This window comes from Triturus cristatus, chromosome 9, assembly GCF_964204655.1.
Source record: "Triturus cristatus chromosome 9, aTriCri1.1, whole genome shotgun sequence".
Classification (NCBI taxonomy): Eukaryota; Metazoa; Chordata; class Amphibia; order Caudata; family Salamandridae; genus Triturus; species Triturus cristatus.
Window position 1 is genome coordinate 157,431,580 of NC_140592.1, and position 15,892 is coordinate 157,447,471.

General features: G+C 45.0%; 1 protein-coding gene across 3 annotated transcripts in view; it reads left to right on the forward strand.

The window, feature by feature from the left end:
- The window catches only part of CACNA2D3 (calcium voltage-gated channel auxiliary subunit alpha2delta 3), a 2,334,275-nt gene that overhangs the window by 2,121,335 nt on the left and 197,048 nt on the right, over positions 1-15,892 (forward strand). For all 3 annotated transcript variants that reach the window (XM_085624637.1, XM_085624639.1, XM_085624638.1), the window contains one exon: positions 9,270-9,332. In XM_085624637.1, the coding sequence (XP_085480763.1) occupies positions 9,270-9,332 (63 nt within the window). The remainder of the gene's footprint in view (positions 1-9,269; positions 9,333-15,892) is intronic.

The window sequence follows — 15,892 nt, forward strand, 5'->3', positions numbered from 1 at the left end:
GAAGGATACAGGTTTGGCACCTTATCCACAGTTCCCGGTTCCAGGTGCTGATTCCTCGCACTTTTTAAATGCCATGTATGGAATCTTTAATCGAGCTGCCTTCCCATCCGGTGCACCGACTGGTCCCGTGGGTCCTATGGCGTATACGTTAGGGGTGCCGCAGCATTACGCTCAGACCCCCTGTATGCCCTTTCTGCCGATGGCGCCTTCGGGGCAGTTTCCGGCGCCGTCTGGGGATCCATCTCGGCTTCGTCAGGATAGACCTTCTTCGGAGCCTTCCTCGACACCTTTGCTGACTCCCTCGGCGCCGCATCCGGCGCCGCCGACTCCGTCTCTGGCGCCGCCGACACCTCTGGCTCCACCGACACCGCGTACGACGCCGATGACGCCGGCTCCACGGATTCGATCAAGAAGGGAGGCCCAAAGGGTATTGGAAGAAGGAAGGTATAGAGTGGAGGTAGAGGAAGGTGAAGTGGACACATCCTCTGATGAGTTTGAGGGGATACAAGAGGCTAGTGGCCTGGATACGACCCCTGAGTGGGAGCATACTTCGTCTAGATCCTCTCCACCACAGGAATTGGCTCCCTACCATGTGGTTATTAAAAAGGCCGCAGAACTGTTGGACTTGCAGCTACCCTCTGCGGAATATAAGTCTAATTTATTGACAGAGGTGTTGCATTCACCCACTTCAACATCTGAGCCTTTGCTGCCTTTTAATGAGGCCATCTTGGAGCCTGTTTTGGAGGTGTGGCAAAAACCATTTTCTTCTCCGGCAGTTTCCAGGCAGGTGGCGAGAAGATACAGGGTGGCACCTGGAGATCCGGATTTTCTTTCAACGCACCCTTCTCCAGAGAGCCTGGTTGTGCAGGCGTCCTGCTCAAAGCATGCTTCAGGGGCGTTCCCTTAGTCTCCTGCTGATAGGGATTCCAAAAAGGTTGACCAGGCGGCTAAGAAGACTTTTTCATCGGGAAGTATGGCGTTAAAGTCTACCAATGCCACGTGCTTGCTGGGTCGTTATGTGCATGCATTAATGGACTCAATGAAGTCTTTAGCCCCTAAGCTGCCGGATAATGATAAGGCGTCCTTCATGGAGGTGGTCGCAGATACTCAAGCTGCTGCTAGACAAGTTATCCAGTCGGGGCTTGATACAGCGGATTCAGTGGCGAGAATTATGGGCTCTTCTATAGCCACAAGAAGGCAGGCATGGCTCCGTTCATCTGGCTTCTCCACGGATGTTCAGGCTACATTGGTGGACTTACCGTTTGATGGACAGAAGTTATTTGGAGAGAAAGCTGACTCCGCTCTTCAAAGATTCAAGGACAGTAGGGTGACTGCTAAATCTTTGGGTCTGCAGACGCCTGCAAAAGGATCTGGTTTTAAGAAATTTAGGGGTTTCGGAAGGTCTTCATTTCGCTCCTTCCGACAGCCTCAGCAGCAGCAGCAACAACAGAATCCCCTCTATAGGTCCTAAAGAGGGAGACAAAGGGGTCGGAGAGGTTCTGGACGTAACCCCTCATCTTCTTTCTCCTCCTCTGCCCCCAATGAGGCTTCAGGGAAGCAGCCCTAGATCCCCCATCCCCGACCATGTAAGACCTCTGGGGGGTCGGGTGTCCCACTTTCTGCGGGGTAGGAAATCTGTTACAACAGACCTTTGGGTTTTGAACCTCGTGGAGACTGGGTACGCCCTTCCCTTTTGGGAGTTTCCTCCCCCTTACCCTCCTTGGCAGGGTTATTGCTCAGAGGACAATCTGCTCCTTTTACAGAAGGAGGTTCTGGCTTTGTTTCAAAAAGGGGCGATAGCGGTGGTTCCGGAGCAGGAAAGGGGTCAGGGATGCTACTCCCGGTATTTCCTGATTCCCAAAAAGGATGGCAGATTGCGTCCAATCCTGGATCTCAGAATCTTGAACTTTTACCTGAAACAGGAGAAATTCAAGATGCTGACCCTTGCGCAGGTTCTTCAAGCGTTGCAGCAAGGAGACTGGATGGTGTCGCTCGACTTACAGGACGCGTACTTCCATGTCCCAATCCTGAAGTCGCACAGGAAGTATCTCCGTTTTACGGTTGGGTCGCAACATTACCAGTTTGCGGTCCTCCCGTTTGGTCTTACTACTGCACCTCGAGTCTTCACAAAGGTGATGGCAGTGGTGGCTGCTCATCTCAGGAGGTCGGAGGTTCCAGTTTTCCCCTACCTGGACGACTGGCTTCTGAAGGCAGAGTCCCCAGAGATGGTGCAACATCATCGGCAGGTAACATCTCAGCTGTTATTCGACTTGGGTTTTTCGATCAATTTGCCCAAATCTCACCTGGTGCCCTCTCAATGCAACCTGTTCATAGGGGCGGTACTGGACACTACTGTGTGTCGAGCATTTCCTCCTCCTCAAAGAATTCTCGACATTCAGGAGATGGTCCCTTTATTCCACAATGGAGCGGTTGTTCCAGTTCTGAAGGTCCTTCGCCTGCTCGGTCTGTTCGCTTCCTGCATTCTGTTGGTCAGTCATGCACGCTGGCACATGAGGGTGCTCCAGTGGTGCCTCCGCAAGCAGTGGTATCAGCACAACGGAGATCTCAGGGAGTCGATCAGGATCTCCAGAGAAGCTGCAGCGGATCAATCTTGGTGGAGCGTGGAGGGCAATCTGTCTCAAGGAAAGCCCTTCCATCTGCCTCCATCGGTGGCCACAGTGATAACGGATGCCTCCACCTTAGGGTGGGGTGCTCATCTGGGGGATCTGGAGATCAAGGGTCTTTGGTCTCCAGAGGAAAGGTTGCTTCACATCAACCTTCTGGAATTGCGGGCGATTCATTTGGCGCTCACGGCCTTCCTCCCTTCCCTTCGCGGTCAGTCGATTCAAGTCCTGACAGACAACACTACTGCGATGTGGTATGTCATCCAGCAGGGAGGAGTAGGGTCTCTTTGTCTATGCAGAAAGGCCTTATGTCTATGGTCCTGGGCTCAGGACCATCAGATTTGTCTGATGGCGAATCATCTGGCCGGGGTGCTGAACAAACGTGTGGACAGTCTCAGTCGGCAGTTCTCTGTCGACCACGTGTGGAGGCTTCATCCGGAGGTGGTTCGCCTCTTCTTTCTAACGTGGGGAATCCTCGGGTGGACCTGTTCGCCACCCGCGAGAACGCGCACTGCCCGTCATTCTGCAGTCTCCAGTTTCTGATGCAGGGAGCGTTTGGGGACGCGTTTCAGTTGAGTTGGGGCTCGCAACTCCTTTACGCATTTCCTCCCATACCCTTGATTCCTCGGGTTCTGAGGAAGATTCGCCAAGACCGGGCCGGAGTCATATTGGTCGCCCCGGATTGGCCAAGAAGGGTGTGGTATACAGATCTTCTCCACCTCTCCTTGTGCCCTCCGCTCCGTCTCCCTCTGAGGGCAGACCTCCTCTCGCAGTCGGAGGGGCAGTTTCTACACCCCCACCTCCAGAGCTTACACCTTCATGCCTGGAGATTGAACGGGGCAACCTGAGTTCATTCTCTCTCCCGCCTGATGTGGTGGATGTTATTTTATCGGCCAGGCGACACTCCACAAAGTCCGTTTACTCATACAGGTGGTCTAAGTTTGTTAAGTGGTGTGGAGAGAGGTCCATTGACCCTTTAAAAGCCCATCTTTCTAATGTGCTCCAGTTTGCTCTTTCCTTGGCTCAGCAGGGCTGTGCTGTGGCCATGGTCAAGGGCTATCTTTCGGCCTTATCGGCTTTTCTATGCCTTCCTGATCTACCATCACTGTTTAAATCTCCGGTTGTACTGAGGTTTATCAAGGGCCTTACAAACATGTTTCCTCCCACTCCCTTTGTAATGCCACAGTGGGACCTCAATCTTGTCTTAACTTTTCTCATGGGGTCCCCGTTTGAGCCTCTTCATAGCTGTCCTTTGAGGCTGTTGTCCTTTAAGGTGGTCTTTCTTGTAGCCATAACCTCGGCAAGGAGGGTGAGTGAGCTTCAGGCTCTTAGTTCTAAACCCCCTTTTCTTACATTACATGCTGAAAGGATGGTTCTCACGACCAGGGCTGGTTTCCTGCCAAAAGTTGTTACTCCGTTTCATTTGGGGCAGTCTATTACTCTCCCTGTTTTTTATCCACCTCCTCATCCTTCCAAAGAGGAGGAAAGACTCCATCGCCTGGATCCAAAGATGGCTGTGAGTTTTTATTTGGACAGAACGAAAGACTTTCGTCTGGATGATCTGCTCTTCGTTGGCTATGTTAGTCATTCGAAAGGAAGAGCGGTGCACAAGCGCACTTTATCGAGATGGATCATCCTTACCATCAAGATCTGTTACGCCTTGGCTGGTAAGACTCCTCCTGAGGGTATTAGAGCTCATACAACTAGAGCTAAATCGTCTACATCTGCTTTGGCCCTGGGTGTTCCTGTGGCAGATATTTGTAAAGCCGCGACTTGGGCCTCCCTCCATACTTTCGCAAAGCATTAGTGTTTGGACTCTGAGATGAGGAGGGAGGGCCACTTTGCGCGCTCTGTCTTGCAAGACTTTCTGGTATAGGAAGGTGGACACCCTCCTCCGGGAGTGGGGACTGCTGTGGGAATCTATTCACAAGGTGAGGAATCCACTGGCAGATGTATCCATCAGAAGAACAAGTTACTTACCTTCGGTAACGCTTTTTCTGGTGGATACAGTATCTGCCTGTGGATTCCTCACTGGCCCACCCGCCTCCCCGTTGTCCACCTTGGTATACCGTGAAAGAGGTCTTGTTTGAAATGTTGTTATACTTTCTTGTACATTTGTAGGAAATGCTTGGTTGTTTAGCATTCCTTTTCTTTGTATACTATGTATATGTGGTTGTATATGGTATACTGTGTATACTTTGAGTCTGTCGTTGGTTCACCTGTTCGCCTCGGAGGCACGGAAAAAATGGGTGGAACTGACGTCATCAAGCCGACGTGGTTCTCTTATGCCTCCGGTGACGTCATACGGAGTCGCGAACGGAGCCGATGCATTATGACGTCGTCGACGTGGAGTGCTGGGGAAAAAAAGTTCTGTGGAATGCTGGCGCAGGGGATATTCACAGGGAGATACTGTTTCCACCAGAAAAAGCGTTACCGAAGGTAAGTAACTTGTTCATCACTCCTTTCCCAGAAACCACTGCATATCTCTGTTGCTCTAGGGAGGGGTGTCAGTAGAGAGACCACTATTTGCCCACCCCGTACTGCTAATCCATATTGACTTCGAGATAGGTGGAGAGGATAATTTTTTCCCACACATTATTGTATATGTCTGCCATGCTGGGGAAAGCTGTATATGGACAGTAAAATGCATGTTCATACCCTAATTTATATGGTTATTTCTCTGGTGAGAGGTCTCAGTGGAGAGGTCAGTACTTGTTATAGTTCCTATGGAGTAGTAAGGTCCTACATGCGAGGTGTGTACCTTCCCCACCCTACTATGCATACTGCTGAGTCTGAGTCTCATTTCACCTCACTGTGCACTTTTGTTATAATCTGAACAGGTCCCATTTGAGAGTCTACTTTCTCCCCACACCCTACTAATGGGGACCAAAAGGCATAAGTACTTTAATAAAAGAAAGTGTAAATTCGTCCTCCCAAAAAAGTTTATGATCTTGTGAGACTTTCGCGGGATCATAAAAAAGTAGTGAATGAACTGTATTAATAATAATAAATGGATTTAAGCTAAAAAAATGAGTATCAATGTGTGCTATTCACCAATGTTTGTCTCATGCAGACAAAACGTGTTTTTTTCATATATCCAAGTGATTTATTTTTCCCCACAATTATATAATGGATTACATTTCATTAAACTAACCACACTGTAACTATTCTGGTGTATATAAATGATACATACTACATCAGAATATATTCAGTCTAAATGCACAGCCCATTATCAAAAGTACGGTCTCGCGAGAGACTCGAACGATCAAACTAGGAAGCACTGCCACCTTGACAGAGTTCCTAAAGCAGGTTGAAATTGGTTTGTTGCACTGCTCGCGCTGGTTTTTAGCGCTGGAAGCTTGTTCCTCATTGCAAAATCAATGCAAACTGCACCACCCAGTGCACCTGAGGGAGCTACTTCTTCCTGCTGTTCGAGTAGAATTTCTACCTGAGCGGCAGCTTTCTCACCTTGAACGGTTGCAATCACCTGCATTGAGAAAATCTCACTGGGTGCCCTTGTAGTGCCCAAAAATAGCTCTAAGGGACGCAATTTCTTGCTCATGTTTGCAACTAACTGTTACTTAGCAGCACATGTGAAAAAACTCCAGCATGCAGCAGTTGGAGGACTTTGCCTGAAACTCCTTCTTACATGAACTCCACTGGCAGAGCTGATTTTATTGCCCACCCCTACTTCTGACTTTATATGTTGGAGTAGTCAGGCAGCAGAGTTTTGAATTCTCTTTAATCTCATATTAGTTGAGCTGTGTTAGAGACCATTAGCTTAATCTAGTTTTGATAGGACAAGAGATGTTGCTGCTTTGACTTTGTGGCCAAATCCCATGTGTGGGAGGATGCGTTGCAGTGCTTTCATGGAAAGAAATGTTGATCTTTATAGCATATCCACTTGATCATTCATGGACACCCTAGAGTCCATGGTAATTCTCAGGTTTCCCACCTGCTTGGATATTTTTGGTGGTGGCACTAGATCATCAGGCCAAGTGCAGCAAGGGTCATAAGATTTTCACTTGCCGTAGGAGGTGTTCAGTCTGAGGTAGCTCCATGACATCCATGTCTACATCAAAGGCTTGAAGGCAAGTGAGGACTTTTGAATTTCCAATGTCCTTGAGTCCTTGAGTCCTTGGTACCTGTGTATCATCTGCTTAGTTATAGCAGATGAACTCAAAAACATTGATTAGTTATTTCCTGTAGATGTTGTAAAGAAGGGCAGATATGGTAGAGCCAAGAGGGACTCTTGCTTTAATGCTGTAGGGTTTTGATGAGAATGGAGGAGTATGGATCAAATGTTTTCTTTTGTGCAGGTAAGATGAGATCCAAGTTAGAGAGGTACTCTTTAAGCCCACTTCTTTAAATGTTAGGATTAATGTGTCCCGACTGGCTGTCTTGAAAGCAGATGAAAGGTAAAATAAGTAGTGCAGCATCCTCATTCTGGCCTACTGTGTTTTAAGGTCATCGCAGATGGAGATTAAGGCTAATTCAGTTCTCCTGCCTTTCTTTTCAAAGTCGGAAAGTAAGGAGTTATCTTTCAATAAGTTTTGATGGGTGAAGTCTGCTCTTTCTGAGAGTGGCCTGGGCTGGTCTGTTTGCTATTGGTCAATGTGGTCAATATATCAAACTCTGCAGTATTATGCCCAGTGACTGCATATGTAATCCTACCAAACAATTGTCAATATATTGACAAATATTATGCCTTTTGTATTGATGCAATTTTTATAATTCACCTTTAACTATAACTGTAACATAAAACGTTCTTCCTTAAAGTTGGCCTAAAATCAATGCACATTTTTAATGCTATGGCCAGTAAGTAAAAAATGAATAGTTCAGCATTTCCTAAACTGTGGGACACGACCCACTGGTAGGTCGGGGCCTGATTTATGCTTGTGAAAGTCTGAGGAATAAAGATGTTGTTAAATTCTGTGTTTACCTTTGGCACATTTGCCTGTGCGTCAAAGACAGACGTAAAATTCAGGCTGTACATTATTGCTGCTTATTCTTTTAACATGATTGCAAAGTGAGAGGAGTTTCGATGTGAAAATCTTGGAGGAATACAGTGTGAAGTGAACAGCTGTAGGATGTTGTTTTTGCAACACACAACAAAATGTAAATACATGTATTTTATCAAGTAAACGATATGTCAACTTTAGTAACCTTTTCAATGGGAAATGTGCTGTCTGTAAATGATAATCTGCTAACACACAATGCTTTAGTTACCTTCAAAAATCGCCCCACCTCATGTCCATTAAAGGTAGGTGTGTCACGAAGTCTGTCATAAAAAATGAGTCATGGTTCTAAAAAGTTTGGGAAGCACTGGAATAGTTGGCACTCATTTGTGTCAACTTTAAGGTAACCGCCATTACATTTGGCTACACCGCGGCCAGTGACAAACCATTGATTTAATCTCTAAGTGAAGCAAAGAATCGTCTGACTTTGCTCAAACGGACGAAACCACAGCTCTTTCTCTGAAGCAGTTAGATAAATGAGACAGAATTCACATTTAGGAAAAAACGAAAACAAAAACATAACTTGCAGAGGTACATTCAGTTACTGTGCTTTCAAAAAATATTACAACATTGTGTGTCCTCCAAATGCTAATCAGAGAGTTTGAGGAAATGATACATTTCTCTGCTACCACTGTATTATTTGCTTAATTTGTAAAAATTACATAACAACGCATTAAATATAGTTCTTTGTAGCCGAGTTTAAACATATGGCACTCAAAATTAATATAGTCCCACTCAAGGGCCGGCTTTAGGGCAGTGCGACTGGTGCGGCCGCACTGGGCGCTGACCTGTGGAGGGGGCGCCAAAGTCAGGGGGGATCAGTGTTTAGCAATAACTTAGGATGGGAGAGATGAGGGGCACTTATGCCCGGTGGTATTGAGAGAATGTGAGGAGGTGGTCAGGGGGCGCCAAAAAATGATTCTCGCATCGTGCGCCACAAGCGCTAAAGCCGGCCCTGGTCACACTGCCAGTTTTATCTCTAATGTGTATAACAAATCTCCAATGTACACCTTGAATATATTGAATTTCATATATCATGTAAGGCTAGCATCATTGACATAACATGCTGCAATGAATAGATACCATGTGAATGTCATGACGCCAACTATGGGTGGTCCAACTGGTTTGAAGGAAATTTACCGATTGAAACACGTACCTCACACATATGAATTTTAGTTTCAGGAAACTATTTTCTTTTATCAACAAACATTTAATTTTAAATCTTTCAGTTAGAATGTGTATCAAACAGATATAATTTGTCACTTTTTGATTTCTATTTTCTCTGACATCAATGTGTATTTTTGAAAATGCTTTGAATGATGTCAGCAAATTTAAATTCATGAAAATAGAAACTGTGACCAAATTCTGCATGATTTTGTCTGTCTTGTGGGCAAAATAAATAATCTCATGCCTAGTGTAAACCATAAGTATTAATGCGATTAATATTTATTTTTCTGATATCAATATTCAGTAAGAATCTTGGGGTTATCAGATCAAAACCATTTAATCAATTAATCAAAAAGCGTTAGTGAAACTTCCCTACTATGAAAATTGTTGCAGTCTACAATGTATAAAGTGTTTCTGTTTCGTAACATGTAATAACGTTTTAAACGTATTTTCTTCCCAGAATATCAACTGCTACCTCATAGACAATAACGGATTTATCTTAGTTTCTGAAGACTATAAACAGGTAAGAGACACCTATTTAGACTGAAAGAAACAGGTTTAACTAACATTTAATCAAGATATGAAATATTTGTTTGGCTTTGGATATTATCTGTGCTACCGCTTGCTGTTTATTATATCATATGCACCTTTAATAAATCAGTTATTTACTTACGCATTAAAGCTATATCTGATGAATATAATCCTCTGTATATTTCTGAGTCGCATGCAGTTTTCACCTGAAGTGTGCTGGATTACTTCAAATGATGACTCAGAAAGTCTTAAATTCTCATTTTAAAGGTACGCTAAATGGTACTATCCTGAATTTCACATACGCTTTCCAAAATTTGCTTGTAGAAAACGTATTTTGCTCATTATTGTTGCAAATTTATTCTCCATTTTCATTTGCCTGAAAATGTAACCATCGCTGAGTGTTCAGAATAAGATTGTCTCCCTAGTGCAATAACTACGCCACATCAATCAGTGATAATTAAATGTATATTTTTGTATAAAGCAGTATAACATCTAGCAAGAAATTAATGAAGCTAAGGCAGTACATATTTTATTTATCACATATGCTTTAAGCCCTTGAATAACACACAATTTTTCATCCTGATTTTATTTATATAGTGTGTATAGTCCTGACCCATACTGTTGCTGTTGCCTCTGACGTGTCCGCTTTCCACTAAGTAATTTGTAGGTCAGTGGATTGGGTAAAAGTCATGTAATGGAAACCTTAAAGTGGCCCCAACAACAAATATTCAGAAAGGTTCTAAAAAATGTTAACACTTAAGGCTGCAAAAGCCTCCCCTGGCAGGGCTCCTTCTAAGATAGCTGTGAGGCATCACTATTTTCTTCTTCTCCACCCAGCACGCACATGGTTTAACATCGAACAGAGCAGTTACTGTGAAAAGAAAATGTCAACATGGTCCTGCATAAGCCCCTACTTCTTAACTGATTGAATGTGGTCAGTCAATTGTTGTCTAATTATTCCTTCAATATTTCTTTCCTCACTTTTTAAAATCCTTTCGTTGATGGCAGATCCAATAGGCCATTGCAACATTTATATTACTTTTCAGTATTTTATAGATATTTACATTATGCTTTGGCCCCCTAGTAGCCTCATTATTCCCATGAAATTACAAAGAACAACGGTTCAGAATGAATTTATCACAGAACACCTTAATAAACAGTTGGATTCAAAGTATATGTCCAGGACATCAATAAACATAAAAAGCCTAGCTGAAGAATAAGGGAAAACAGACGTTAAACACAATAAATGAAAACTAATTAAATATTTTTTTTAAATATTACTATTGCCCAAATTTTCTAATATTTGCTGTAGTATGTTATCACACAGGACTCAATTTTAAAAAAGTGATAATACAGTATATTTACAAATAATATATCTGGTAAGGGTACCCAAAATAATTAATTAAGAGGGGGCGATGGCCAAATAGAGATTAACAGGATCACAGTAAATGTAAAAACTGTCAATGATAGTCCTACAATCTGGTTAGCAAATTGTCAATGCATTTCATCCTTATAATCACTCCAAATGTCATCATCAGGACAATAAGGAGCAAGAGCACAAGTGCGAGTGGCCTATAGGTCCTGGATTCATAACACTTGCAGTAGTAAATACAATGGGCACCAATACTAGCAGAAGACTCAATCAAATCTCACACAGGGAAAAGGTTCATATGGTATATCCTATTGCCAGGGGGTCTGATCCTGGACTCTCCAGAAGTGGCATGAAAAACAGCAGCGATGGAGAAACCTATCGGAAATCTTAAACTTAACAATCTGAAAGACAGTATTTATTGGTGGAGGCAAAATGTTTGAGATGAATATTGTGGGGACCATTGATGGAATCCACCATCCCCGCAGGAGCGAACCTGGCTGTGGGGCCAACTGTTATTCTTTATGGCACTTCTTTTCAGGAGAGTCCCAGACCACACCACCCCCCACACGCACAGGAGTAATAGGAGTTACCAGTTACTTTGGAATTACAAATTATTGTTTTAATGCAGGGATTGAAGCAGTTTAAAGGAGCCTAAATCCCAGTTTGAATGACTGGACAAAGCATGCAACAAACACTGATTCCTGCATTCCCATTATTTCAATGCTCCCGGAATTATTGAGACCCCCGGTAACAGTAACAGTAATTCTGTCGAGCGAAAATAAAGTTGAAAATTCCAGGTAAATCATAATGAAAACCAAAGTAAAAAAAATACTGCTGTACATACCAGATAGCAGCTATTTTATATGCTGGTTTAGGAAGCATAAGAGAGAGGATATTTTCGGCTCTTGATTAACTATTAAACTGTGTTCTAATATGCGGACAGTGTGTAATAAATGTGTGCTTTCTACCAATTATAAATATACAGATGGTGGTATTTATCCTACATCTACCATAAGGCATTGTTGGCACTAAGAAATAATATAAACTGCAATACTATAAAAGAGCCTGTCATACCAAAAGCGCTAGAAAAAGCAAAAAACAGTCATAATGATCTGCACCACTTTAATTCATTCATCAGATCAATTCCAATCACAGAAGATTTGGATTTGTTATAAATAGGTTTGATCACCATACAAGTCGACCGTTATGAAACATAAAGTTATCAGATCTCTTTATTGAAGGAGGTGAAACTCAGGTCTACTGTAGCCAACAAGATCCAATTAAAACAATGCTTAATAAGCCATTTTTGTTCACTTTTGAACCATGTTTGTCTATTCCGTCCCACGCAATACCTGTTGCAGTACTTGTCATAACACCAATGCCTGAGGATATGGTTGTTGAGCAGACCCATGTTTTCTTCTTTTCAACTAATTTCAACCCTTTAATCTAGGGCAGAGATTTAATATTGAATTATTATAGATAATAAACAGGACATTTATATATATAGGAGTCTACAACTATTAACCAACTCAATGGGACTCACTTTATTGACCACAGAGGGACGAGAGGATGGGTGGATCTGGTAGAATTCGAACCTTCAACTATCAGGTTACCTATTGTTAGCTATAGACTTTCCCTAGAGCATACACCGCCGAGGCACCCAGGTGTTGGCCAACAGCCTATCCACCAGTTGCATCTGAACAATTCTTATTGTTCCTAACTGCATACCTCTCCTCTTAAAATTGCCAGGAAATATTTCACAACAAACAAATGATGGACGGAATGCTGACAATGCAGACATTCTCCCCCAGTCAAGAGATCTGGGTTAAATCCATCGTTCTTTTGCCCACTACACCACCCCAGTTTAGACATGGCCATATGCAAATCAGTCTTGACCCTGTGCCTCATGGGAACAGTCCAGCCCGAACTGCCAAGCCATGTCTTCCCTGGACCGGAATCAAGCATCCTAGGACCGGTTTCTGGCTATCAGCCGTCATCAGCCAGGATAGCTTGACTCCAGTGGCGTAGTGAGCACGGGTCCCACGTCTGGGAATACCCATCCCACTTAGGGCGAAAAGCGTTACAACAAACAAATGATGGACGGAATGCTGACAATGCAGACATTCTCCCCCAGTCAAGAGATCTGGGTTAAATCCATCGTTCTTTTGCCCACTACACCACCCCAGTTTAGACATGGCCATATGCAAATCAGTCTTGACCCTGTGCCTCATGGGAACAGTCCAGCCCGAACTGCCAAGCCATGTCTTCCCTGGACCGGAATCAAGCATCCTAGGACCGGTTTCTGGCTATCAGCCGTCATCAGCCAGGATAGCTTGACTCCAGTGGCGTAGTGAGCACGGGTCCCACGTCTGGGAATACCCATCCCACTTAGGGCGAAAAGCGTTACAACAAACAAATGATGGACGGAATGCTGACAATGCAGACATTCTCCCCCAGTCAAGAGATCTGGGTTAAATCCATCGTTCTTTTGCCCACTACACCACCCCAGTTTAGACATGGCCATATGCAAATCAGTCTTGACCCTGTGCCTCATGGGAACAGTCCAGCCCGAACTGCCAAGCCATGTCTTCCCTGGACCGGAATCAAGCATCCTAGGACCGGTTTCTGGCTATCAGCCGTCATCAGCCAGGATAGCTTGACTCCAGTGGCGTAGTGAGCACGGGTCCCACGTCTGGGAATACCCATCCCACTTAGGGCGAAAAGCGTTACAACAAACAAATGATGGACGGAATGCTGACAATGCAGACATTCTCCCCCAGTCAAGAGATCTGGGTTAAATCCATCGTTCTTTTGCCCACTACACCACCCCAGTTTAGACATGGCCATATGCAAATCAGTCTTGACCCTGTGCCTCATGGGAACAGTCCAGCCCGAACTGCCAAGCCATGTCTTCCCTGGACCGGAATCAAGCATCCTAGGACCGGTTTCTGGCTATCAAGACTGATTTGCATATGGCTGGGTTCAAACTGGAATGGCATGGTGAGCAAAAAAACGATGGATTTAGGCCCAGATCTCTGTACTGGGGTGAATGTATGACATTGTTCTGCATTCTGTCCATCAATTGTTATTTTTGCATTTGTCACCCCGAGTGGGAAGGGTATGCTCAGACGTGAGTCCCTTGCTCTCCATGCCACTGGAATCAGGCTATCCTGGCTGATGAGGGCTGAAAGCCCGAAACCGGTCCTAGGATGCTTGTTTCCAGTCCAGGGAGGACCTGGCTTGGCAGTTCGGGCTGGACTGTTCCCATGGGGCACAGGGTCAAGACTGATTTGCATATGGCTGGGTTCAAACTGGAACGGCATGGTGAGCAAAAAAACGATGGATTTAGGCCCAGATCTCTGTACTGGGGTGAATGTATGACATTGTTCTGCATTCTGTCCATCAATTGTTATTTTTGCATTTGTCACCCCGAGTGGGAAGGGTATGCTCAGACGTGAGTCCCTTGCTCTCCATGCCACTGGAATCAGGCTATCCTGGCTGATGAGGGCTGAAAGCCCGAAACCGGTCCTAGGATGCTTGTTTCCAGTCCAGGGAGGACCTGGCTTGGCAGTTCGGGCTGGACTGTTCCCATGGGGCACAGGGTCAAGACTGATTTGCATATGGCTGGGTTCAAACTGGAATGGCATGGTGAGCAAAAAAACGATGGATTTAGGCCCAGATCTCTGTACTGGGGTGAATGTATGACATTGTTCTGCATTCTGTCCATCAATTGTTATTTTTGCATTTGTCACCCCGAGTGGGAAGGGTATGCTCAGACGTGAGTCCCTTGCTCTCCATGCCACTGGAATCAGGCTATCCTGGCTGATGAGGGCTGAAAGCCCGAAACCGGTCCTAGGATGCTTGTTTCCAGTCCAGGGAGGACCTGGCTTGGCAGTTCGGGCTGGACTGTTCCCATGGGGCACAGGGTCAAGACTGATTTGCATATGGCTGGGTTCAAACTGGAATGGCATGGTGAGCAAAAAAACGATAGATTTAGGCCCAGATCTCTGTACTGGGGTGAATGTATGACATTGTTCTGCATTCTGTCCATCAATTGTTATTTTTGCATTTGTCACCCCGAGTGGGAAGGGTATGCTCAGACGTGAGTCCCTTGCTCTCCATGCCACTGGAATCAGGCTATCCTGGCTGATGAGGGCTGAAAGCCCGAAACCGGTCCTAGGATGCTTGTTTCCAGTCCAGGGAGGACCTGGCTTGGCAGTTCGGGCTGGACTGTTCCCATGGGGCACAGGGTCAAGACTGATTTGCATATGGCTGGGTTCAAACTGGAATGGCATGGTGAGCAAAAAAACGATGGATTTAGGCCCAGATCTCTGTACTGGGGTGAATGTATGACATTGTTCTGCATTCTGTCCATCAATTGTTATTTTTGCATTTGTCACCCCGAGTGGGAAGGGCATGCTCAGACGTGAGTCCCTTGCTCTCCATGCCACTGGAATCAGGCTATCCTGGCTGATGAGGGCTGAAAGCCCGAAACCGGTCCTAGGATGCTTGTTTCCAGTCCAGGGAGGACCTGGCTTGGCAGTTCGGGCTGGACTGTTCCCATGGGGCACAGGGTCAAGACTGATTTGCATATGGCTGGGTTCAAACTGGAATGGCATGGTGAGCAAAAAAACAATGGATTTAGGCCCAGATCTCTGTACTGGGGTGAATGTATGACATTGTTCTGCATTCTGTCCATCAATTGTTATTTTTGCATTTGTCACCCCGAGTGGGAAGGGTATGCTCAGACGTGAGTCCCTTGCTCTCCATGCCACTGGAATCAGGCTATCCTGGCTGATGAGGGCTGAAAGCCCGAAACCGGTCCTAGGATGCTTGTTTCCAGTCCAGGGAGGACCTGGCTTGGCAGTTCGGGCTGGACTGTTCCCATGGGGCACAGGGTCAAGACTGATTTGCATATGGCTGGGTTCAAACTGGAATGGCATGGTGAGCAAAAAAACGATGGATTTAGGCCCAGATCTCTGTACTGGGGTGAATGTATGACATTGTTCTGCATTCTGTCCATCAATTGTTATTTTTGCAGGAAATATTTCACAACACTTAGATTGAGTTGTATTTTCATGGTTGGTGTGTAAAGTTGAGTTTCGTCTTGGGCTATGGTTCAGTGTGTGAAACATTTCAAAACAACCCACCTAAATGTGTTTTTATGGAACCTGGGACTA